Below are 24,772 nucleotides of genomic sequence, written 5' to 3' on the forward strand. Positions count from 1 at the left end.
CAGAAGTTTGCTATGCTACTTTTTTGCATGTCAATAAATAGACATATTATATCTGCTGTTGGGAGTGCCAGTGTCCATATTCTTTTGTATCACTGTGACGGTGGCCATCCGTCGACTACCGGGCACCCATATTATTTTGATGGATGAGCGGTCAGGAGTGCAATGGGTACATGGACTGATGCTAGATGGGCTGGGTCTAGTGGTACCACTGATTCACTGTGTAGAAGGGCTGCACCACACCATTCCATTGGAAGTCTCATTTGGCACTGTGCTCAGAGTTTGAAGAGGCCCATGCAGGTTAGTTTAATAGCTCTTCCATAGAGGGGATTAGAGGGATACTTATACTGCTGTTATTTTGTGAAATAAATATATGACAACAGTGGGTAATTGGGGGCATAGCGTTCTGTTAGGCTTTTCTTCTTCTTTTTTTGTCATATCTCTATAAGGTTGAACGCGATGAACCGCGTCTTTTTTCAACCTGACTAACTATGTAACTATGACATCCTTAAGTATGTTCTACCAATTATGTACACTTGGAAAGCCACAGACTCACCAATGACACACATAAACTGGTATGTAAATTGTGAGATATAGTATTATTTTATTATTTGGACACAGATATTTGAAAAAAAGTATGTGGGATGCATATCAGCTAAAAATGATGATTAAAAATATTTCACAACAGTCATACAAAGCAATTCAACATGCTGCTGGCTCGGGCTTCTGACTGTTAAAAAAGATGGAAAACAATTTGTCATGGCTCTAGATGACCGAGAGTGTTAGAAATTTTTTCCTGATGACACTTATATTTATAAGTGTTTTAACCACCTCCGGGCCGGCCGTAGTAAAAAAACGGCCGGCCGGAGCACAATTTTACATTTTCTGTAATTTTTCCTAATTATAGTAAAAAATAAAACCCTCGGTGGTGATTAAATACCACCAACATAAAGCTCTATCTGTCCCCAAAAAATGGTATAAAATTCATTTCAGTACAGCGTTGCATGACGGAATAAACGTCAGTCAAAGTACTGCAGCGCTGAATACTGAAAAATGGCCTGGCCAGGAAGGGGGTCTAAACACCTGGTCTTGAAGTGGTTAAGGTGATTATGTAGAATTCAGAAGAGTGTCCAGTTGAATAAAACATGAGTGACTTTAATTGCAGCATAAAGTCATCAGACTTACTTAAAATGTACAAAACATCAACAAAAAAAATGTATAAAAATAACAGTTCGAAATGCAAGTACAAATAACAGAAAAATATAGTATATGTTTTCAAACATGCGAGTCTAGTAGATGCTTAAGAAATGTGTCTTTAGTCTTGTAAAAATAGCCCTTAACAGGTGTGTGTTCATGTCTGTCTTGTGTGACGTGAGGGTGTCTGTGTGACTCCGTCCTACCCTCCAGAAGGACCGTTCCCTGTCCTTGTATCCATGTTCTACTAAAATAACCTAGGAGATGTTTGCCTTAAAAAGTCATACAAATTAGCATGATGAAGTTCTAATGCCACTGCATATTAGCATAATGAGGTTCCATACTCTCTGTATGGGTTTTACAAGAATCCGGAGTCGAGTACATTCCTACAACTACTCTTTGGGCATTTCTCCTGTTCAAACTATACTTAGGGTCTGTCTGTCCGTCCCGCTTACTGATTGAATAGCATCTGTAACTCAAACTTATAGAAATACAGTATATACTGTATTTCCATACTTGGACAGATTAAAATATAGAAAATCAATCATCATTTAGGTCTACACATTCATACATATTCCCTATATGAATACTAATGATTTTTTACTAAGAGTGACTGAGGATCATAGTGAGATAAATTTAGTAAAGACATTTGAAATCCATAAGCCTGGTCATACATGTTGACTTTATGTCAAAGACCAGGCTAACGTTATTCAGAAATATCTTTGTAAACCTTCCCTTATATTCCTTCATGTAATCAACAATTTAAGGCTAAAGCACATAATGTGTGGGTTAACAATTGAGCATGTGTCACTCAAGCGCAAGGCTGGAAGAGTGTATTGAAACTAAGGAAAGAGTTATCTTCACTCTGGAAAAAATGAATGTGAGCTGTAGCGTATATTGGCACAGATGTTGCAGTCCTCAGTCTTCAGAATGCCTCCTTAAAATGCACCCCGTGCCTCTAAACGCCCTAAAGCTGTAGCCACAGTTCCTAGGTGCACTGTGCATCCATTACTCATATTTAGAAGTACTAATGGAGGCTTACCACAAGCGGTGCACCATGTTCTTTAAAGGGTTTCATGCTCTGGAAGTGTGGAAAAAAACATAACATTTATAACCGCAGAGCTAATGGCAGAAATTACTCTAGGCTCCTACACATCTGGAGTTATCATGCTATGAAAGCATGCTGTGTCAGGAAAAACATACTGTACCATTGGTGCAGACTGTGCAGGGTCTTCTGGGACTTAAAGGCCCACTTATAATTCATATGGGTAATGTGCTGAGACCCTGTCCCACTCTCACGTAGACTTTGCTAAAGCACATTTCTAGGGCAGGTTTCCTGGCAGTTTTCCTGGTTTGGCACCTCCATAACACCCTGCTTTCTTGGCACTAAGTTATCTATCTATCTATCTATCTATCTATCTATCTATCTATCTATCTATCTATCTATCTATCCTGCAATGGTTCTGTGTGTCAAACAGGGACACTACAGACTGGACTTGCATTCAAAGAACCAATGTTCTTGTAGTTGGCTTTTACGTCTGTGATTTGTCCAACATTTTATAAAAATATGTCCTCCTAATAACATATCCAGACATAAGAGGCAGACCCAGGTAAAAAGTTATCATTGTTTACTAAATTCTGTATTTTGCCCACAGTCCTTCAAATACAAGAAATGTACAGATTACAGTCACCCTTCTAACATTTAAAAACAAGGCCTCAGTACAGCTTATTTGATGTCTGATGGATGTATTATGTGCCACTGTATCTGCTGGTTCATTATGAATGTACGAAGCAATGTTTTATATGCATACAAACCAATAAAAACACTTAAAGTAAAAAAAAAACAAAAAAAAACTAGGCCTCTGAGCGAAACAAAGTTCTCCATATAAGGAAAGAGCTGCCATCCAGGCTCTCCACCCTGAGGGTATAAACCTATGCTAGCTGAATTTCTTGTTTTCAGCTGAGGATGTGCTTACTTGTAACAAAAAATGCTTTATCATATCTGGTAAATTACAATACAACATTGTATGTTGGTTCCTGTTTTTGGGTTACAGAAAATTTAGAGCTCAAAACGTTCAAAACAAATTTGGATACATATTTAAACTACTTTTTTTTTCTCTCTTAAACTTGCATTACTGCCAGCATTGCCTCAAGGAGAAGTGAAGCCTGGCCATGGAAAATCATTTTCTTTTTAACAAAAAGAAAACTTGTTTGAAGATATAGTCCACATTTAACTTCTATACAGGGTTAAAATATTCACACAAAGATGAATAGTCATCCGGGTTACCTTGGATTATCTAACCCTGGATTTTTATGCATTTGTCAGAGGGCAATTTCACTCTTAGTGGAGTTGTTCTTTAAACTCATCCCTCCCTTTTTTGTGTAACCCTATAGAGCAACATACAAAGCTTCAGCCCAACTCTGGAGATCTTCACTGTGCAGCAGTGCCTGGTGTTGAACAGCCTTTGCTGGAAATAAGGCCACTGTACTGTGCCTGACTTAGTCCTGGGTCCATATACCTCTGGATATGTCTTCCATATGCCAGTGACAGGTACAGTATAAATGCAGCAGCGTCACACATGTGAAATGCCAGAAAACAGTAAGTCCCCCTGCACTCCCTGCAGCGTTCCCGGTCCAAGTAACAATCGTGGTGCTAGCAGTGATGATCACGGATGACGCCGTGCACAGCAGTCATGTGACCACATCTCTGCCCTGATGAAGGGACCCTGCATGGTCCTGAAACATTGGATTGTGCGATATGTGTGACGCTTGGTCCAAATAAATGGATGTTATGTTTTGAACTTTATTTGCTGAGTGCTGGCGATTTCTATCCTCCATGCACATGTGAAATGGGGATTTTTTTTTGTGAGCAAGTATTTTCTTTTGTGGGTTACACTGAGAAGAGAGAGGTGAACTATAAAGGAAAAAGTTTACTAAGTTTGATTATGAATTGTTTGCGGCACCATAATAATCAGACCAAACTATATTTCTGTTTTCTAATGATGTCACACCTGGGTATATATTACAAACTAAAAAATTAATTATGTTCAACATGGTAAATTATCCAAAAACCAACAGCATAATTAAAAAAAACTACAGCATGGCAAATAAGAATGTATTCCTGGGGTTTGCCCTGGCCATAAATGCATGAAGCTCAATTTTTCTCCCACACATTGCCACCTATAATACAGGGATAACAGGAAGTTTGGCTCTCAGTGAGCAATAGCGGAAAAGCGGAGGACCTCCCAGGTGTCACACTTCTCCACAAAACTCTTGCAACAGGGCATTCCACAATCCCTTTGCAGAGCGCCAGTGGGATGATCAAGCCACTTCCAGAATTGTGGCTGTGAACAACATCCAACACAACACCTCCCTTCATAGCCAGAGCATGGTAGTTGATCCTTTGGCCAGGGTAGGTGGGCAGGAGACCCAGCAGTGACTGGTCACCTTTGTCTGATCAGCCAGTTAAGGAAATAGGACAACCAAAGCAGTAAAGCAAGGTGCAGATTCCCTAAGCGGTATACTAAAAATATACCTTTGATAAAAAAATGTTGTATCCTTCTGGCTCTATTTGGCAAATTACAAAGGGACACAAAGTGCTACACTGTGCAGAAGTGACTTGCTCAGATGCTTTCTCGTAGGAACATAAGGAACATAACATGCTCATATAGAGTGGAACTGTATCAAAACAGCTTTATTTTGGTGGGGTGATGTAGATTTTAATCCCTGCTGGTCCTGTCCTGGACCCCAGCACAGGTATCTCCCCAACCTCAGGCCTGACAGCCAGGACAATACTGTACCAAAACTTTCTGGTTACCTTCTCTGGAGAGCATTCCCAATATAAACCTACAAAGGGGGCGTGTCCTGGACATGGCGGCGTGAGGAACACATTGAGAGAGCTCCGAGACACCCGACCACGTTTTGCACTATATCAAGGACTTTTCAAACCGTGTGGATCCCGCGATCGTCATGGCTAAACGGGGCAAGGATGGAGGTAACAAGCGACTGACCCAAGACGACCCCATCTAACACTTCTTTACTCCCCGGGCCTCGGCCTCTACGACCCGCAGTGGCGCCAAGATGGCGCCTACGGCCTCTGCTCCTGTGTCTCCCCGAAGGTCTGGTAGACGGGCATCCCCGGCTCGTAGCACCTCGCCGGCGGGATCCTCCGAGCTCTTTGATCTAGACCGGGACACAGACCGAGACTCGGGCAATGACTTCCCGCCTGATGTTCCGGAAGGTATGCGGGCACTTTTGAATGATTAACGGCCTGACCAGTGTAGACTCGCGCTGGGTGCTAGTATGGCGCCGCCGAGCGGGAGTCACATGAAAATTCATATATTGTTGTTGTTCTTGGTCCCCTGGGGGGGGTTCGCGGGGCCTTCGCGGGGGGTCTGCCGCCCGGCCGGTAGGCCTGTCGGCCGGGTGGTGGCCCTCCCGTGGATGCCCGGTGGCCCCCTTTCTCCGCTATGTGCCTCAAAATGTATATTGCTTTTTCACAAGACCTTTCTGTGCCACGCATGGGGGTACTCGAGTGGAGACCCCGTCTGCCCTCCATGTTTGCTTCTATTCACATGGCCTTCGCAGAGAGGTGCTGTGGGATCCCCACCGATATAAATGTGCAAGCATGATCACGCTACATACTAACGGCCTCTACGGGTGTGCCTCTGGACGCCTGTCTTCCCCCACTTTCCCCCAAATAGTGTTCAGCCCCAAGGATCCGTCTGGTACGGCTTGGGAGTTTTTTCTCTGAACTTCGGTTCCCATTAGTGTTTTTTGTTCTATTCCTTTCCTTCCCCATCTCCCTCCGCCCTATATCCACTTCTCCCCTCTCGGTCCCTACCCTCTATCCACCTTCCTTTCCCTCTCCCCCTCTTGCCCCTCCTCTGCCCACCCCACTACTTCTTACTTTTCATTCTTTTCTTCTCCCCCTTCCCTTTCTTGCCCCTCTCTGAAGGTATTACCAGACCTCTGCAGATCCAGCCTAGGGATGCCCCCGTTCCGCCTTATCTCTCACAATGTGCGGGGTTTGAACATCCCCGAGAAACGGGCCATGGTGCTGCACGACCTGCATAGACAGCGAGCTCATATTGGCTTCTTACAACAGACCCATTTCCGCTTAGGCCACGCTCCATCGCTCAGAGACCGCAGACCGCCGGCTCGGTGCGGAGCTACAAACGGTCCTTGTTAATGCGGCCAGAGCATGTATCCCGGCCTTGTGGAAACAGGTCTCTCCTCCCACTATTAAGCTATGGCAGTGGCATCTTCCCATTACTTATAAGTGTTGACTGCATTAGTTTTCTGGTTTGCACTTCTCTTTTCATTTATTTGTACCTGGTAATTCTGCCAGGAACACAATTCCTGACAAACTCCTCCCATCTGCTCAGAGGGGATTTGTAGTGCTGAGAGATAGCTGGGAAAACACTGGAACAAAAAAAAGGATGCAGCAAAGGCAGGGAGCAAAGAAAGGTATCAGATGACAAGATTTCTGGCAGCATAAACAGGTATTTTTTACACTTATCGAACAGATATAACAAAACACTTTGGTATATTTTCTACACCAAAAGGCACCACATAGGAGAAGTTCATTGTTAGGGTTTACAAACTCTTTAAAGCCTAACACATGTTACAAACTAAAAGGAAAGTTTTGGATAGAATTCCAATTTCATGTAAATATACAAATATTTTAATGATGACTGAAAACAGACTTTAGAATATGGTTACTTAAACTACTTACTACTTGAAGAACTCCGGGAAATATAAAGTGTAACCCTTGGTCTAGTAGAGAAAGAGAAGGTATAAAGAAGATATGATCACCACATCCTCTGTCCTACTTGGCTGCTAGACTGGACCCAGTCCTCTTCTCTGCCGGGCGCTGGCAGTCTAAGTACCCGTGACATCATCCTGCCTAATGCAGCTGCATTAGATGTGAGGATGCCGAGGGACATTCCCTGCCAGAGTGGTGGGGGAGAGAGTGGTCACTGCTGCAGGACTGAGCATCAGGTGAGTATATTTTCTTTTTTTTTGCCCCAAGACCAGAACGAGCAGTTAACCCTTGCAGTGCAGGGGTAGACCCACTGCAAGGGTTAATTTTTACATTTCCTGAAGTTCTTCTTCAAATATCACAAGTGGTTTCCGAATCTTTTTTTTTGTCAATCTCACAAGGATTGCTAAAGGTCTCAATTTGATTCACCCTCGTACATAAGGTCTCTGACATCTTCTCTGATTTGCTCCAATCCCTTCTGCTGTTCTACCTCTGTCTCCAGACCTCTTCTGCTCTATTCTGTATTTCTCTGTCCATTCCCTCTGCTCTAATCATCGGTAATAATTTGCACCTATGCATAATTCTTTTCCATGTGCAAGTCGGCACTTTTCTCATGTGCTCAGCTTCTGATCATTTTCTGTTATGAACTAATTTGAGGTATACACATTCATTCTAGCATGTCTAGACATGTTTGATTTTATTAGGCTCTATGAAAATGATATACAGAATAGCTGGGAACTTATGGCCCAGCCTCTTTGACACTGCTTGGCATTGCCTGGACCTTTGGTTCCACGCCTGGTCTAAGATGCTACAATCACCAATAGCAGATGCTCTGCTAAAAAGTATAAAAATATTCACAAATATCATGAAATATATACAGACCACGTTGATCGTGCATTGTGACATGTATACAGAAGCCAGAGTTTCTATCTGGGCATGGACTAAAAGGTAAATGTAACAGATCTTGTGATCATTTGAAGACAACCCACTTAAACCTGTCAGTGTGATTACTTAATACATGAGTGGGTTGTCTTCAGTTATTTTGAGTATGAAGAACTAAAACCACAGTGGATTTAAAGCTGAACCAAACTGCTAAATACAGAACCGAAATACTCATATGGGAACTCTTACCTGCCAAAGGGTCTGTATTTCTGGCTATCCAATCCATAGATTTGCTTTAGCCCTGCTAAAGGCATACTACACACCGCAGCCAGTCTGGTGACCTGACAATTCTCTTTGGCAGGTTTGCAATTTAGCTAGGTTGCAACTAGACAGTAAAGGAGCAGAAGCAGACTGATGAGCTCATCTTCCTGTCCTTTTCTCTTGTTAGCATATGTGCATGCAGCACACCTGAGTGCACCTACCCTGCCCCTACAACTGAATCAATCAAGTCAAGTTCAGGTATTTAGTATGCTGTTAATATACATGTAATATTTACTTTTTAAATACTCAGCTGCATTGGTGCTTTTAAATATCTGCCCGGAGTTCAGCTTTAAAAAGCCAACCCATCCAAAAGTGATATTTTAAATTAGGGTGTCCTGGATTCTCCAACAAAGAAATCTCTCTGACATAATTAAAACTCTGTTTCTGTCAACCTGGGAGATGTGTGCGTTCATGTGTGCAAGATTTCTATGTTTCCGACAGTCTTGCTGTATTCTCCATAATATAAAATAAATGAAAAATTCAGCAAGATGAAGGGAACATCTTTTAATGGCCACATAGGGTGTGCAAACCCAGGAATTACAGGGTTATTCACAAAAGGGTGAAGAGGTTGGAGAAGGCAGAAGAAGTGAACAATCTAGGCCAAAGTAGTCGATTTGAAAGAATCCTCCAATTCAGCTCACTTTCCAGGTCAGTTATGTTTCCTAGATTGTTCTCTTCTCCTGCCTTCTCCAAACTCTTCACCCTTTTGTGAATAACCCTGCATATGTTTGTATGCTCCCACTGCAGAGGCATGACGTTTGTTGATGCAGGAGGCAAAATAGTCACCTGGCTAGCTTTTAATGAAAAAGTTGTGTAGTACCAGAAGGTACAAAGTGAAGATCATCAGAGCTTAGTGGTTAAGGAATGTATATACTATTAGGAAAATGTCTGCCTTTGGAAAATGGGCTCTGGATGGATTAGAGCACTAAACACTTCATTACCCTTTAAAGGAAATCTGTGGGGACAGAAACATGGGAACTACCATTGCTTATTTGTTTTTAATAGTAAAGGTTTACCAGGTTTAGGGGTTATCACTTTGGTCATAGTTTCAGTACTTAGTGAGTCTGTAATTGGGGCCTAGTATATTCACATACACTGGACAGCATAAAAGGTGCAGATGTGAGCATTGCACAGAACTGGTCAGACCACCACAGTCTATTCCCAAAAGGTTGCATCTGAAGTGCACTTATATTTTGTATGGGGAGATTTTATCTTATTGTCTATCTTAGCAATGATGACCAGAAAATCTTGCTGGCCAACACCACGAGCAGCACAAAAAGGGGGGCCGGGCAGTGGATTTTTATCTTGTCCCCCACTACTAAGAGTAGTTTCTAAGCAAGTCTTGCTATCTCTTCGCTATTGTTATGGTGAGCCCCCGCACCAACCATTGGTGTGCTAGATCATACCAGCTTTTAATACCTACTGCTAGCCCACCTACTACTAGTACATCAGCTAACCTTACCTTCCCAAGTCAAAAAGGAGAGCTCATCTTAATAACATTCTTAGTATTTGACTAATTTGGCATCCTCAAAATGCTTGGCCAACCTTGATATGTCTTTATATTGCACTGCCTTCATTTACAGGGTAATACCAAATGTTACAGTAGTGCAGTATCTCCACATTTCCCTCTAATGAAGGTAGCAGCTAGTTATTTCTTCCCCCCGATTATGAAACCTAACTTGTACTTATATATTATTTTTTTCTATTACTTTTTCCATACCAACACTTCTCAGCAGATGAAGATTACAAAACTATTCAGACTTGTGGTGCTCAATTATTAGCTGCCGTATAAATATTATTACAGCAGAGCTGGCCTGGAAATACTCATGGGGCGGTACTTAGAACCCTCAAGTGCCGAACAACAGTCTATAATAATAGTGACAGACATTTTTTGTGTTTGTGGTGGTAGGTGAGATGGGCTCAACATTTTGTAGACTTGCTGACCCATTCCTGGTGAAGGATATTTGGTTTATTGCATGCTTTCACATCCACATACCCAGGATCTTTGGAAAGCCCATCGTACAATAAAATGGATTCCTTAAAAAGAAAACCTGTAAAGTTGTGAAGTTACTGTAATGTCCACTTTAACCACCTGCTCTCCGGCCGTTGTAATTAAACGGCCGGAAAGCGGCTTCTTGAGAGCGGGTGGGCGTGTTTAGACGTCCCATCCCGTCCCGCTCGTGCCCGCTGCCGGGAAACCGGCTTTGAATGTAAACAGCCAGCGATGGCTGTTTACATACAAGCGTTCGGGCGCCTGTAGAGACCCCCGATCGCTTGTAACATGCGGTCGGGTGTGCGCCCCCCTCCGTTGCTGCTGGCGATCCCAAGCTCCTCTGTGCCCGGGACCAGCACAGCAGCTCTGTGGCCGGAGATCAAACGGAGCTCAGTACACGAGCTCCGTTTTATCTCCTCCTCTTCTTTGGAATGCAGGCAGTGATGTGTATTACATCACTGCCTGCATTCAGTGTCAATCTCCGGTACAGAAACCGGAGAGAAGCTGATGAAGCAGGTCCCTGCTTCATCAGCTTCTCTGGGGGTCCCAAGGTGACATTAGGGGTTTTAAAGACCCCTAATGTCTCAATAAAGAGTACCTGTCACTGCAAATTGCAGTGACAATAGCAAAACTCTTTTCTTGAAAATTAGCTAATCAAGCTAAAGGAGATGATCCCACACAAATATAGAACAAAATGTTCACTGAAGAACAGTGTTTCCTGTTCATGACAAGAGCTCTGAGGGTTAAATGGTTTTTGTCACAGGACACAAAAGTGAAATAAACTGTAAACAGATGCAGCTGTGGATTATGAGGGGAATTCCACTATACCTCCATTAGTAAATGCTGGTCCGCTGGCACAGGACAAGACTCCACAGCCAAGGCAAACTGCTCCAATGTCACTGGAAATACAAAATATCAGCAAATGAACACATGTACACATCTACTACCAACACTCAGGAAAAAAACAGTATATGTTTATTGACAATATGTGCTTTAAAGTGTATTTCCACTTTTGCAGTCAAATTTGAGAAAATCCCTTTATATGAGTTATACACTGAGTGGCCAGAATATTATGACCACCCCATCAGTACTTCGTTGGGCCACGAGATGACTTCGTTGGGCCGCCTCGTGACTCCACGAGATGTTGAAAGGTGATGCGAGGAATCTGACACTGCACTGTTGCCCTCCTGTTGTCTTGTACCAGTCTTGCCACTCTCCGTTCTGCCCTAACATTGACTAGTCACTGACGGCCACAATTCGCACCCAGATTTTTGGCTGACAGTCCAGTCTTTAAACACTTTAACAACAGCTGCTCTTGAACATTTAACGAATTCTGCTGTTTTGCTGATACTCGCTCCATGGCCTTTGAACGTGGGATGATTGTTGGCGCTCGGCCAACAATCATCCCACGTTTAAAGGCTGTTAAATCACGTTGTTTACCCATATCTTCAGAAAAAAATCACTTCTACTGTCGTGGTATAACCTGCTTCCCTATTAATAATGGTCTGGCCCTCTAGCAACGTCAGCGCGAAATTATGGCTAATTTGCCTACAAACGTCAGGTGGTCATAATAAACTGGCCACTCAGTGTATGTTCCCCTTCATACAGCATGCCAAAAAATAATTTTTAAAAATAAATTTCCTATATTTTAGATGATGTGTTTAGATATTTTTAGAAATAGACTTTAAGCAATTTCATGTTTTCAGTCCAAATTACTTTACTTGCTTTATTGTTAATTACTTAAGTAAATCACACGAAGACTATAGTGTTTTTATATAGAAATATGAAGATTGCTATTGATGACTTCTTATCCTGCAAATGATACAGTATCTGCCTGGCCCTCATGAGTCTTTTGCATCACCACTTTGTGGTAGTACCCCTTCCTGACATTAAAGTGGAACTGTAATCAAAACCTTTTTAATGCTTTCGATAGAGCGGGGAAGGGTTAAAATTCTGTCCATTTTTTATTGCTGTCTGAGCGTCTCTGGAATAGGAAATAAGGAGAAAGGGAGCAGAAATAATAATTAAAAAAAAACACCTTTTTAGCAAAGCAGGGGAATGGTTAGAACCTCCATTAGTTGTTTTATTTTAAATCTGTATTTTCAAGATAAATAGTCACATTTTAGGTAATAACTAGGGATGTCCCAATACCCCTTTTTAAAGACCAAGTACAAGTACTTCCCCTCATGTACTTGCCGATACCAATTACCGATACTTTTTCTTAAAGGGACAGGTGACATTTAAAAAAAAAACAATAGACTAATGATTTTAGGCCAATTTGTTTATGATTATGAAGAACTTTAATTTAGGACCGTTTTAGAATTCATGTTTTCAATCGCGATCGTGTGGGACCGCCCAGGCGGTATTGCGGCGGGAAACCGCGCAATCTGCCTGGCGCGAATGGAGTGGCATTAGAAAATAATGCCACTGCCAGCGCAATCGGCGGTGGTGTGCGATTCCGTGACCGCCCAGCCATCTGCTCGGTTTTGTGCACGATGACCGGGCGGTCAATGATTGCACACCACCGCCGATCGCGCTAGCAGTGCCATTATTTTCTTATGGCACCCCAGTCGTGTCAGGCAGATTGTGCGGTTTCCCACCGCAATACCACCCTGCCCGTGCGCTTGCACGCGATTGCGGTTGAAAACACTGTGCGTTTATTCTAATGCAGATGATGGGGGCAACAATGCTGGTTTTCATTTTTTTCAATTTTTATTTACTTTGTAAACATTTTTAATTTTCATTTATTTTATTATTTTACTTTATTGTCTTTATTTTTTATTTAGTTACATTTTTAATCAGTTGTTATTTTTTTAACTTTATTTTATTATTTTTTACTTTTCCTAACTATTTTTTTCACTTAACTTTATTGCTATCACACATGGGCTAACAAACCCCTGTGTGATAGCATTTGGAGGTGACTGGTACTCTTTATTGGCCCTGTCACCTCCAAGACAGGAGTTCTAGCACAGCACAGCATTGTGCTAGAACTCCTGTGACAAGAACGAGCCGGGGACAGAGGCTGAGGGAGGTGACAGAGCCTGTCACATGTCCATGTGTCCAGCTCCGTCACCGCTCCACGCCCCCTGCCCTGTCACTGCTCTATGCCCCCCGCCGTCACCGCTCCACACCCCCTGCTCTCGCTTGCCCGGCGCCCGGAACTATATGTCCCGGGCGTCGGTCTATACGAAATCAACACCGATGCGCAAGCATCGGCTTTATGTACCAGGCATCACCTTTTTAATGCTGTGTTCCCATTAGCGTTTTCCCCTCACTTTAAATTCTAGTGACACGCTCACATCCTCAGCCACATATCACTTGCCTCTTCAGTTTCATCCCCCATACACAGGCATATCAAGACTTCCAATTTTTAAAAATATGTCCATTTCTTCTTAGACTACAAAGTATAGTTTAGTCATGGGTTGCATGCTCTTAACAGAGGGCACCTACGTATGGTAAAAATTACCACTTGTCCTGTGTTGTAAAAAGCACTGCAACATGGCCACTGACTGATGTTTAATCCTCAGAGATTCCCTCTAGTGGTACCCATTTGAATCACTCTTTTAAGACTTCCTGCACTGTTCTAGTTAACGCGCTTTACACTGAGACACTAGCTTCCTCAAAATGGCCGCTAGAGCCAGTGGTCCAAAAACCCTTTCTGTCCTATATTCTGTCCTATATAACCCTTTCAGTCCTATATTTAAGCTTAGATTTGGTTGAAAGCATAAGAATATCCAGTGTCCAAATTTTCCAATAATACATTACGCTTGTGTGTTATATATTACTTCACTGCATTTTGTGGAGTGTATTACCAACAGAGAGCATATCCGATCTCAAGCAGGTTCTGCCAACATTAAAAAAAATTACAAAAGGCTCTGCCAACCTCTAGCTAACAGGTTATTCTAGGACGTGTGTTTTCCCCAATAGCTCAGAGATCCTATCCATCTCAAGGATGTACACACACACAGGGAAGGGTTGCAACAAGAGATAACAAAAGCCAAACAAGAGCTGGCAACCACAAGTGGCAGATAAAAGATAACATGAGTGTAAAAGAGCAACAGTACATAAATAGTATGAAGGAAACAAATGAAATAAATATTTAAAAAAAAATAAAAAAGGAGAGAAGGCAAGGGAATTTTTTTGCTGAACTCCATTAAAGAAAGTTATATTTATGATGGGTATTAATTAAGGTTACCAAACCTACCTTGTTTATATAATAAAAGCAAGCAACACTCCAGATTTTTTTACTCTCTTGCGACTACTGTGCAACTCCTGCTGTGCTAGAGGACAGTTGAAGGGCTTCTGATCCCTAATTCTTCTATGGAGTAGAGTGATGGATTAGATGAACTGGTTGTACGCCACTGTCAGCGACAGGCAAGGATGGCTGCAGGTCCCAGCGCTGGTTCAGATATCTACCCGTCTATGGTGGGTCTTTGTGTGCATGCAATAAAATGGGCTTTAAGACTCCCCCAATCATACATAAGAATAAAAAAGTTGCAGCAACATTTGAATTGGAAGATTCATTAATTCCATGAAGCAATAGTGATGCTTCGGTCAGTACAACAGGCCAAATTATCAGGCAGTAGCAATGCCCTAAGGGTTTAAGATCATGACCCATGTATTGCTATTACTTCTTAGAAAAATTTTACCAGGTGATTTGTCACTGGAAGCGGTTTTGATTCATACAATAGACTGCTGTAAATTATATTGTGTTGGTAGTATTACTGTTTTAATCGTGCTTTAACTATGGGCAAAAAAATGTATGTGGTGGTGGTGGTAGAACTCTATGTAATATTGATTTTTTGCAAAACTTTCTTAGTATTTAACATTTCTTTCTTAAGTGCTATGTTTTATATGGTATTCTAAAGCTGCCCATTCACTGTTAGAATTTCGGTCAATTCCTGTAAATTGGCTGAAATTCTCACCATGGGTGGCCCTGCCAGCACTTCAGTTCTCAATCGTCAAATGAAAAACTTAAGGAGTCAGGCAGAATCATCTGTAGTCACTATTCTGGTATTCTGGCAGCCGCAGCTGCTGACTGTCACAATACAATAGCCACTAGGAGACCAAGTACATATAGCACTTGGTCCCATTCAAGTTCGTCCTGTTGCCAAGCAGTGTGGTCAGACAGTTTAATCACCTGTGTCCAACCACGCTGCTAGTGTGATAGATCATGCTGATAGATCACATAGCCCTGCAGTGGTGAGTGATCTTTTATGAATTAATGCTCAATGACGGTGGGGCTGTGTGATAGAGCTGTCACTGCCCTGTATGTTTGCTAGCAGCTGGCAGCCCTGTAGTACTGATTGTTCAGTCATCATAGTAAACTATCTCTCGAGCTAGGGTGTACCTCACCCCATAGGAACGCACTCCAGACTTCAGACTGGGGTCGAGCTACAGCCTGCATCAATATAAATAAAGAGGTGTTTTTATTCTGCAATGGGGCCAGTGATCCAGAAGGAACCAAGTTCTATATGCATTTGGTCCTATAGTGGAAATATAAAAATAAAATGTCATATTTTTTATAAAATCTCTTCCTTAAAGTATAATTAAAGCCTCTGGGTTTTTTTTGCATATATCTACTGCTAGCAGTAGCAGTAGTCTACTGCTTGCTAGCAGTAGATTGCTAGCAAGCAGTAGATATATGCAAAAAAATTTAAAAAAAAAAAAACGCTTTAACAGAGGTCAATACTTACCTGTGTCTTCCCCGCCCGCTCCTGTCCAAAAATGTGAAAATTATCGGCCAGGAGACGAGGAGAAACACAAGGTAAGTCTATGGACGGCGTGCACCCACATGCAGACACTGTGGGACAGGAAGTGCCAGCAAGGACAGAGGAGCCAGCGCTGGATCGGAGACCCGCAGCAGCGCTGGAGGGACAGATGAAAAGGACAGGAAAGAAGAAGATTGGATTAAGAAACATAATTTAAGGTAAGTGCTTTAATTAACATTGGGGGGGAGGGAAAATTTTTTTGACTTTAAATGTCACTTTAAGTATGCTGTTGTGGTTCATATGACACAACAAATGTTCATTGTTTTGCTGTAATTCTTACCAAATTAGAAGTAAATTGTATTCAACATTTATTTGGAAATTTAGGGACTTCAATTAGTAGTTTTGGTTCTTTACTGGCAGATCATTTGGGGAGATGATATTTGTGCATATTTCAGTCCCTAGTTACAGCAGACCATACAGTATACTCTGTGTTGCTTATAGTCATTGACCTTAAATTACCTATAACCTGTTTGAAGTGCTGCTTGCTTAGTTCCAGCTAATCCATGGGTCTCTGCTTTGCTCTCATAATTTATCACTTCCTTTATAATGTGCAGCCTTGTCTCTCATCCCATAATTAGTCATGGGTTTGCTGTGACGCCCCATGATGACTTGTGTTAATTTTAGCTGAGCGTCTCAGTGTTAGATGAGGCACACAGGACAAGCCATAACTGATGAGGTTACCTGTGGTCAGTTCGCAATCAGCAATTAAACAAACATCAGTTTAGAACATATACTATTAAACTGAAATATATTATATTCACATGAATATTCTTTAGATGTTATGAATTATTTTGTAAAGATGAACAGACATTTACGTAAACCTGTTTCAAAGTCATCTATTTTAAACTGCACATATGACTGCAACCTGCTATGGTACATTTTACCTAGTGTGAAATCTGTTTTCTAAAACAAGTCGTCACCGTCACCATATTTGTGATTCCACAAGCAAATTTTGACTTTCTTATAAAGTTGATAGGCAGCACCTCCTCCTTGCTGCTGAAACACGCACCAACCGTAACAAAATGGAGCTTTGTTATAGAGCTCCTAAGTGAACTGTTTGCAGACAGTGCAGTTCCCATGCTTGAAGAATAGCAAATGATTGCCTTCATACCATGACTTGTGCGATGAGCATGTGCAGGATTTTTCTCAGCCCTGCTTCTGATTTATAGCTTGAGCCAAGCACAGTGAATGCTGGGCAAAACAGCAGCACCAATTCATGGCATGATCTTTGTGTGGGCAGCACAGTGGTGTAGTGGTCAGCACTTCTGCCTTGTGGCACTGGGGGTTTCTTGATTCGAATCCCGGTGAGGTCTTTATCTACAAGGAGTTTGCATGTTCTCCCTGTGGTTGCATGGGTTTCCTCCGGGTGCTCCGGTCTAAATTGGCCCTCGTATGCATGAATGTGAGATAAGGACCTTAGATTTAAGCTCCTTGAGGGCAGGGACTGATGTGAATATGCATGTCCTGTAAAGCGCTGGGTAAATTATTGGCGCTATATAAATACCACTTAATAATAAACTCTTGTTGATACACAAATGGAATGGTGCTAGTGGTCTTTAAGGAAAAAAATTAAGAACACATTTACTTTAAGTAATACAGGTCTAGGAGTGATTATCACCATCAAAACCAGTATTTGCATTCCCAAAGTATATTTCCTATGTTTGCTTACTGCTATTTATAGTCACTAAACTGCTTTGTTTTTTTTTTTCTCCTTATTTTGTGGCCTGTAATTGGTACTGTCCTGTTTTACGACAGAAGATAAGACTGCCACCGATGCACACTCTAGGTTTTCATGTATAAAAAAAAAAGAAACATTTATTTTTTATAATTGTTCAAATTATGCTTCCCATGGGAAGAACCTTACAGTACCTCAGACAATAGGTCTAAAGCAGAATTGCCCTGACTTAAGTTGGACATACACTATGAAAAATTCCGGCAGGGTCTTGATGAAGCGGCAAAAAATTTGCACAGTGGCCCTTCATAAATGTTCACTTTGGAAAATGTATGTTCATGTTGCAAATAATCTTTGTGGATTCAGTGAAACTGGGTTCATTTTGAATGCACAATAATTTTTTAGCAAACATTGGAGGGAATTTATGAATGCGTCTGTGACAACATTTTGAGTCACAAATACCAAAATGTCATGCTGACCAACCGCAAAGTTTGATTTCCGGTTTTTTTTCTTTTTTTTGCAACATTTTCCCAACAGCGCAGTAATTGCATCCAGCAATTGTGACAATAAAATACCTCCAAACTCTCGCACAGTCTAGAAGTCCTCCTGAGCACTTTCTTAAAGTTTTGCAAAGGTAATTCAGCTTCATACCCTCAAGTCAGCTGAACACTTCAGGGCTATTGTCATCCAGGAGGTTCCAACAAGCATGCAACAATTTAGAGACAATTTTTAATAACGCTCCTTATTTAGGGATGAAACAAACTAGGATAATAAATATGTTGCTTTATGCACTAGAAATAAGTAATGTGACAATCTAAAAGAGGCTGATAATGTGACTAGAGAGGCACCAAAATGGAATTTTCAGACTGAAACCAAAAATGAAAATGTGTCAGGCCAAAATCAAAACAAAATTTTTTAAAACATTTTTTCCAATTGTATCTTTATTTAATCATTGCCGAGTGCTTGTAACTGCTCTCCATCCTGACTTGCTGTCACAGGAGGCTGGGCAAACTTTGCAGGGAGGAGAGCTCAGGCTCCTGTGACACAACCCGACTCCTGCCCTGCACAGCTGGCTCGGCCTCCTGGGACAGCTTACAGCTGTCTCCTCCCTGCACCGCTCTCCATCCTGATCTGCCTTTCACAGTCAGATCAGGCCTTTCTGAGCGAGAGGGGATCTTGGCCTCCTGTGACACTGCTGATAGTGCTCTGCTCCCCTCCCCGCTTGGCCTCTTGAATGTTTCTCTCCTCCCCGCTGGTCAATGCTCTGTGTCAGAAACTAGAGATGGACAGCATTTTCGTTCAAAAATTTTTACTTTCGCAGAAAGTACAATTTTCTGACAAAATGTTTCGGCAGCTGAAATTTCGGTGCATCCCTAAATGTCACCAAAATTGCTTTTCACTCACCTCATAGTTATAGCCGACCTGTGACAATGAAACTGTCGCAGGTCGGCTCAGTAGATCGGGAAGTGAGCGAACACATAGCGGTGTTCGCTCACTTCTCGATCCTGTCACGGCTCTCTGCCGTGACAGGGGAGGGGCTCGATTCCCATCTTCCTGCTCCGATCCTCCAGCACTGACTGGCGGAACGGACGGGGGAGGGGGCGGGTACAGCTGGCTCTGCCTCTAGATAGCCAGAGCCAGCTGTCACTCACGCAGCTGGCGGATCCAGACATAATTGTCGGGATCCACTTCAGCTGCGGCGTCTCAGTATACAGCTCGCGGTATACTGCGGCATCTCAGTATACCGCGAGCTGTAGCTTGCGGTATACTGAGCTTAGGGTGACGGGAGGACGCTAGTTTGTGTCCTCCCATTACTCTAAGGAGAACTATGGGGAAAAGCCCTAACCCCATAGTTCTCCTTTAACATATTTAAATTTATTAAATGTATTTATTATTTATAATTGTTTTAAAGGCAGTTCAAAGTGACACTTTGCTGGAGGACCTCTAACAATGAAAGTGTGGACTGAGATCTTAGCATCTATTTCCAGCGTACAAATCCTAAAATGATGATAATTGCATTACTAGGGTATTTCTGATTATAGATTTTAAGAAAATGACAAGAAAGTTGCCGTAAAACTAAAAATTAAATAATGCCTAGCTGCAAGTTGGTCAAATGCATATTTTTGTCTTGACTTGCCTAGAATATATATACATGGACATTCTTAGAGTGGTCTTATGTGGTCTGTTTGCTATATCCTATACTCATCTGTTCATTGCTGATTCGAAATACTGTTTTATAATGTTGATCATGCACCATGTACAGTTCAGGGATAGAGTGCTGTTTGACCTTACAACACAGGACTTTTTTTTGAAGTGTAATAGCTGAATGAAAGAAATGATGAGTTAGTGGCACCATTCCTACTATAAGAAAATATATATGTATTTTAATTCTTTCCATAATCTGGTGTGTTCCGGCTATTTTATTTGACTCTTCCATGCACAAGGCGCAATGCATTTTCAAGACTCAGATCAAGACTTTCCACAAAGAAGACGTCATTGACTATTTATTAGATTGATACAAAATAACATTTATAGTTACTGATTAGGGCTGCAGCTAACGATTATTTTTATAATCGATTAGTTAGCCGATTATTAACTTCGATTAATAGCTTAATCGGATAAAAAATGTTAAAATTAAAATAAAATACCCAAATGCAGTGTTACAGACAAAGTTTACTTCAGAATAAAACAGTATGCACATTTTATTTAAATCGCACTGCACTGGAATGCAGGGTATTGCAGTACCGCGCATTCCAGTGTGGTCGACCGCACTGCGGACAGGAGGTGCATTTGGGATCCATTGAAATGAATGGCACCGCTACTCAACTCCTACAGCACTTTTTGTCAGGCCAAAACTGAAAATGACTTTTCCCACCTATTATTAATAATTGTATGTATTATAATAGACATTTTAATTAGTTTCAGGGATTTAAAATAATGTGAATTGTAAAACTCTAAGCCAATATAATAAAATAACCAAACTTTTATTTACAATAAACACACCTTTTCATTTTTTAATTTGAGTTCATTTTTGTTTATTTGTTTGCATTTTTGATTTTTATAGAACTTTTTAAAGTTTGTTTAGTCTTTTTAATTTTAGTTTAACTTTATTGCTGGGACCAATAGTCAGCCTGCTATTGGGTATTTCAAATTGCAATAGCCAATAACCGACTGGCTACTGCCCCCTGCCTACTGTCAATCAGCAGAGGAGGGACCTGAAGGAGAAAGTTCTCCATCAGGTCCTCCTCTGCTGATTTACAGCAGGCAGTGGGTGGGTGCAATAGCCAGCCTGCTATTGGCTATCGCATTTTAAAATAAGAAATAGCAGGCAGGGTATGGCTCCCAGACTCTAGACGATGAAGAGGAACGGCATGGTGCGGGCACAGGCAGAACAGGGCATGGGCGGAACGGGGCTGAGGAGAAAGGGGAGTGGCTTAGGAGGAACAGGACGGGCCAGTAGAGACACAAAGCGGCAGCGGAGGAACGTGGCGGAAGAGAAGGAACGAGGCAGCAGTGGAGGAATGCAGAGACACCACAGTCCGCGCTGGAGCCGGCTGCAGTGATCTGTGTCCCCGCTGCCTCTGCCGATACAGGCGGGTATTGAAAGGGACAGAGACCTCTGCAGCCAGCACCAGCACGGAGAACGGTGGAGCAGAGCGGCGGCAACTAATCGATGATTGTTGCCAACGATTCTCATGAATGAATATAATCGATTTTAATCGATTAGTTGTTGCAGCCCTATTACTGATATTATGGGGGTCTGCTACTTCCCTTTACTGTGGGAGTCATTTGTAAATTATTTCGCACAGTAAGGCAATGCTACAAAGGAGCAGTGAGACAGATTAACCAGTTCCTGACCGATGACGGGATTATCCGGTCCCAATTGTTCAGTTTGTTAATGACCGGTGATGGGATAGTCAATTGGTACAATGAGCACTAGTCCGTGAAGGGACCATCAGCTCATTGAGTTACTGCTGTTGGTGGGTCCCTCTGGGTCCAAGGCAGAGCCTCAACAGCAGATTAGGTGGTTACAGACCTGTGATCATAGCGAGAGCTGATCGATGTGATCGCAGAGCCATGACAATCAGTGAGCTGGCAGCAGTTCACTGCGTTTTGTAAACTGCTAGCCGGCTGTGTGTTACAAAAGTGATACAAAGTATCTCTGAGGAGAATACTGTAATCTACTCAGAGATACTAGGTATCAAAGCCCTTGTAAATAAAAAAAATTACCACTGAGTGGCCCTAAAGTCTCAGATTTGCAGTGAAGGAGTCACAAATACACTATATTGCCAAAAGTATTGGGACATCCCTCCAAATAATTGGATTCAGGTTTTCCGTAAAATGTCCTTGCTACTAAATATTCCACGGTCAACTGTTAGTGGTATTATAACAAAGTGGAAGCAACTGGGAACAACAGGAGCTCAGCCACAAAGTGATAGGTCATGTAAAATGGCAGAGGGGGGTCAGCGCATGCTAAAGCGCACAGTAGTCGCCAACTGTCTATAGAGTCAATAGCTACAGACCTCCAAACTTCGTGTGGCCTTCAGATTGGCACAACAACAGTGCGTAGAAAGTTTCATGGAATGGGTTTCCATGGCCGAGCAGTTGCATCCAAGCCTTACATCACCAAGTGCAATGCAAAGCGTCGGATGCAGTAGTGTAAGGCACGCCGACACTAGACTCTAGAGAAGTGGAGACGTGTTCTCTGGAGTGACGAATCACGCTTCTCTGTCTGGTAATCCGATGGACTGTCTGGGTTTGGTGGTCCCCAGGAGAACGGTACTTGCCTGACTGCATTGTGCCAAGTGTAAAGTTTGGTGGAGGGGGGATTAGGGTGTGAGGTTGTTTTTCAGGGGTACGGCTTGGTTCCTTAGTTCCAGTGAAGGGAACTCTTAATGCATCAGCATACCACGACATTTTGGACAATGTTATGGTCCCAACTTTGTAGGAACAGTTTGGGGATGGCCCCTTCCTGTTCCAACATGACTGCATGCCAGTGCACAAAGCAAGGTCCATAAAGACATAAATGAGCAAATTTGGGGTGGAGGAATTTGACTGCCCTGCACAGAGTCCTTTGGGCTTATTGGAGCGGAGACTGCGAGCCAGGCCTTCTCGTCCAACATCAGTACCTGACCTCACAAATGTGCTTCTGGAAGAATGGTCAAACATTCCCACAGACACACTCCTAAACCTTGTGGACGGCCTTCCCAGAAGAGTTGAAGCTGTTATAGCGGCAAAGGATGGGCCAACTCAATATTGAACCCTACGGACTAAGACTGGGATGTCATTAAAGTTCATGTGCGTGTAAAGGCAGGCATCCCAATACTTTTGGTAATATAGTATATATATAAAACTGTGGCATATACACTTTGCATTGCAAAATGAAAGGCATCCTGATTTCCAAATCCATATTGCGTCTAATTTTGCCTCAGAGGTTTCTGGTGCAGGCTTGTGGACAATAAATTTAGTCCTGTCTACATCACCAATGATCATTCTGACTGTTCTTATCCAATGCACAAGTTTACTGACCTCTGTGAATATGGGCCAAGGCCAGAGTGACAACATGATGCAGACATGAATTCCACGCATTAAAGAAATCCTCCTTCTTTTTCATAACCTGTTTAACAGAACATAAAAATATATTAAAATAAACGGCATCAAAGGTAATACTGCAGTATAATCTGTAAGGCAAAATAGATTAGCCCATTATACTGAGAAGGTAGTTCAAGTCCTCTTAGTCTATAGGTTACTCCATTATTCAGGGAAAGGTGGAAGAGCACAAAGTCCTGCTGCTCCTGAAGAAGATCAGGCAACATCCACCACTGGCATAGGCAAAAACCTGAGAAGGGTGCAGGCTCAGCTGAGGATAGCAGTGGTGCAGCGGCTGGCTCAGCAGTGGATGACAGCAGAGAAAGTGACAGCTGGTGTGCAGTTTTCTGCAGACTGAGAATCACTTAATGATGTTGGCAGGCAGCATCAATCAGTAAAACTGATGGCCTCGGACGAGAAGCAATTGGAGGTAGTATGGCGAGGCAACACATTTTGGGGTTCCATTCCTTCCTCAAGCCTAATTCCAGAGTGGGAATAGGTGTCTTTGTCTCCTGCTGAGTGCCAACCTTAAATGGCATTTAGTCCTGGGCCCTTCTCTATTTTTGTGCCAAACTGCAGTATAAGCACATCTAAAGTGTATAAAACCCTGAACAATGAACTTCTCGTAGTTGTTCCCTATTGGTCTGCTAAATATACCACTGAATATACTAAATACAATGGCCGTCAGGTAGCATAGATGGGGGGAATCTAATGATTTCTCTTGTTTAGCCCACAGTGTTTTTTCAACCTTTTTTCAGTCACTGAACCCATTAAAAGAATGCAAAATCTTGAGAAAGAGCAGGTATGGATGGAGGCGGACTCCAGATACAAAGTTCCCTCCATCCTCTTCTGAATGTGTTTCTATGGTGCTGGCAGCTGTCCCGCTGTACGAAAGTACCTGACAAGCTGTGTCCTGTATTGAAACAGCATGTTTTTATGTTTTATCATGGCACCCCTGATGAACCCAGGTGAGACTCTGGTTGAGAATGACTGCCTTAGAACAGGAAGGATTGTTACTGCCAGAATCACCAGGTGAAAATAAAGGAAACAAGAAAACTAATGCAGCACCTGCATCTCAGGTCTGGTAATCTGAATTTTGTTCCTGGGTTTAGGCACTCCTTAAAATCACTACATTCAATGACTACATATATTTTTCTTGGGAATCCCAAGCATCAGATATTTGCAAGTTTCTGGCTCGGGCACAATGAACACAGATCGAGTGGACCTTGAAACTTACATAGTTAGATAGTATTTGAGGTTGAATAAAGACATTAGTCCATCAAGTCCAACCTATTAGGATCTGTACCCCTGTATAAGTACCTGTACCCCTGTTAAGTGTAGAAATATTGCTGCCAAGATCAGAGATGTAAAATTGAGTAGGTGATTCAAATTTCAGCTATTAATTCTGGTGGACTGACACGTAAACAGCAATTCCAGGCAAGACAAAAGCATTCATCGGAGTACAAGCAATTGTGATTTAAAAGAGAACTATGGCCAAACCTTTTTTGATGTTTGTTTCCCTTTTGGTCACAGGAGGACATTTATAAATGTCCTCCTGTGACCCAAAACTCAGCATATAGTGGGCTATT

At 42.2% G+C, this 24,772-nt stretch overlaps 1 protein-coding gene across 1 annotated transcript in view; it reads right to left on the reverse strand.

Annotated features, from left to right (window-relative positions):
• ACOXL (acyl-CoA oxidase-like) overlaps nt 1-24,772 on the reverse strand; it is a 273,176-nt gene that overhangs the window by 53,152 nt on the left and 195,252 nt on the right. The window contains exons 16-17 of the mRNA XM_018573020.1: nt 23,124-23,211; nt 10,980-11,050 (exon numbers count right to left, since the gene is read on the reverse strand). Coding sequence (XP_018428522.1) covers nt 10,980-11,050; nt 23,124-23,211 — 159 coding nt within the window. The remainder of the gene's footprint in view (nt 1-10,979; nt 11,051-23,123; nt 23,212-24,772) is intronic.

This window comes from Nanorana parkeri, unplaced genomic scaffold (genome assembly GCF_000935625.1).
Source record: "Nanorana parkeri isolate BGI_ZX_2015 unplaced genomic scaffold, ASM93562v1 scaffold46, whole genome shotgun sequence".
NCBI classification, from domain to species: Eukaryota; Metazoa; Chordata; class Amphibia; order Anura; family Dicroglossidae; genus Nanorana; species Nanorana parkeri.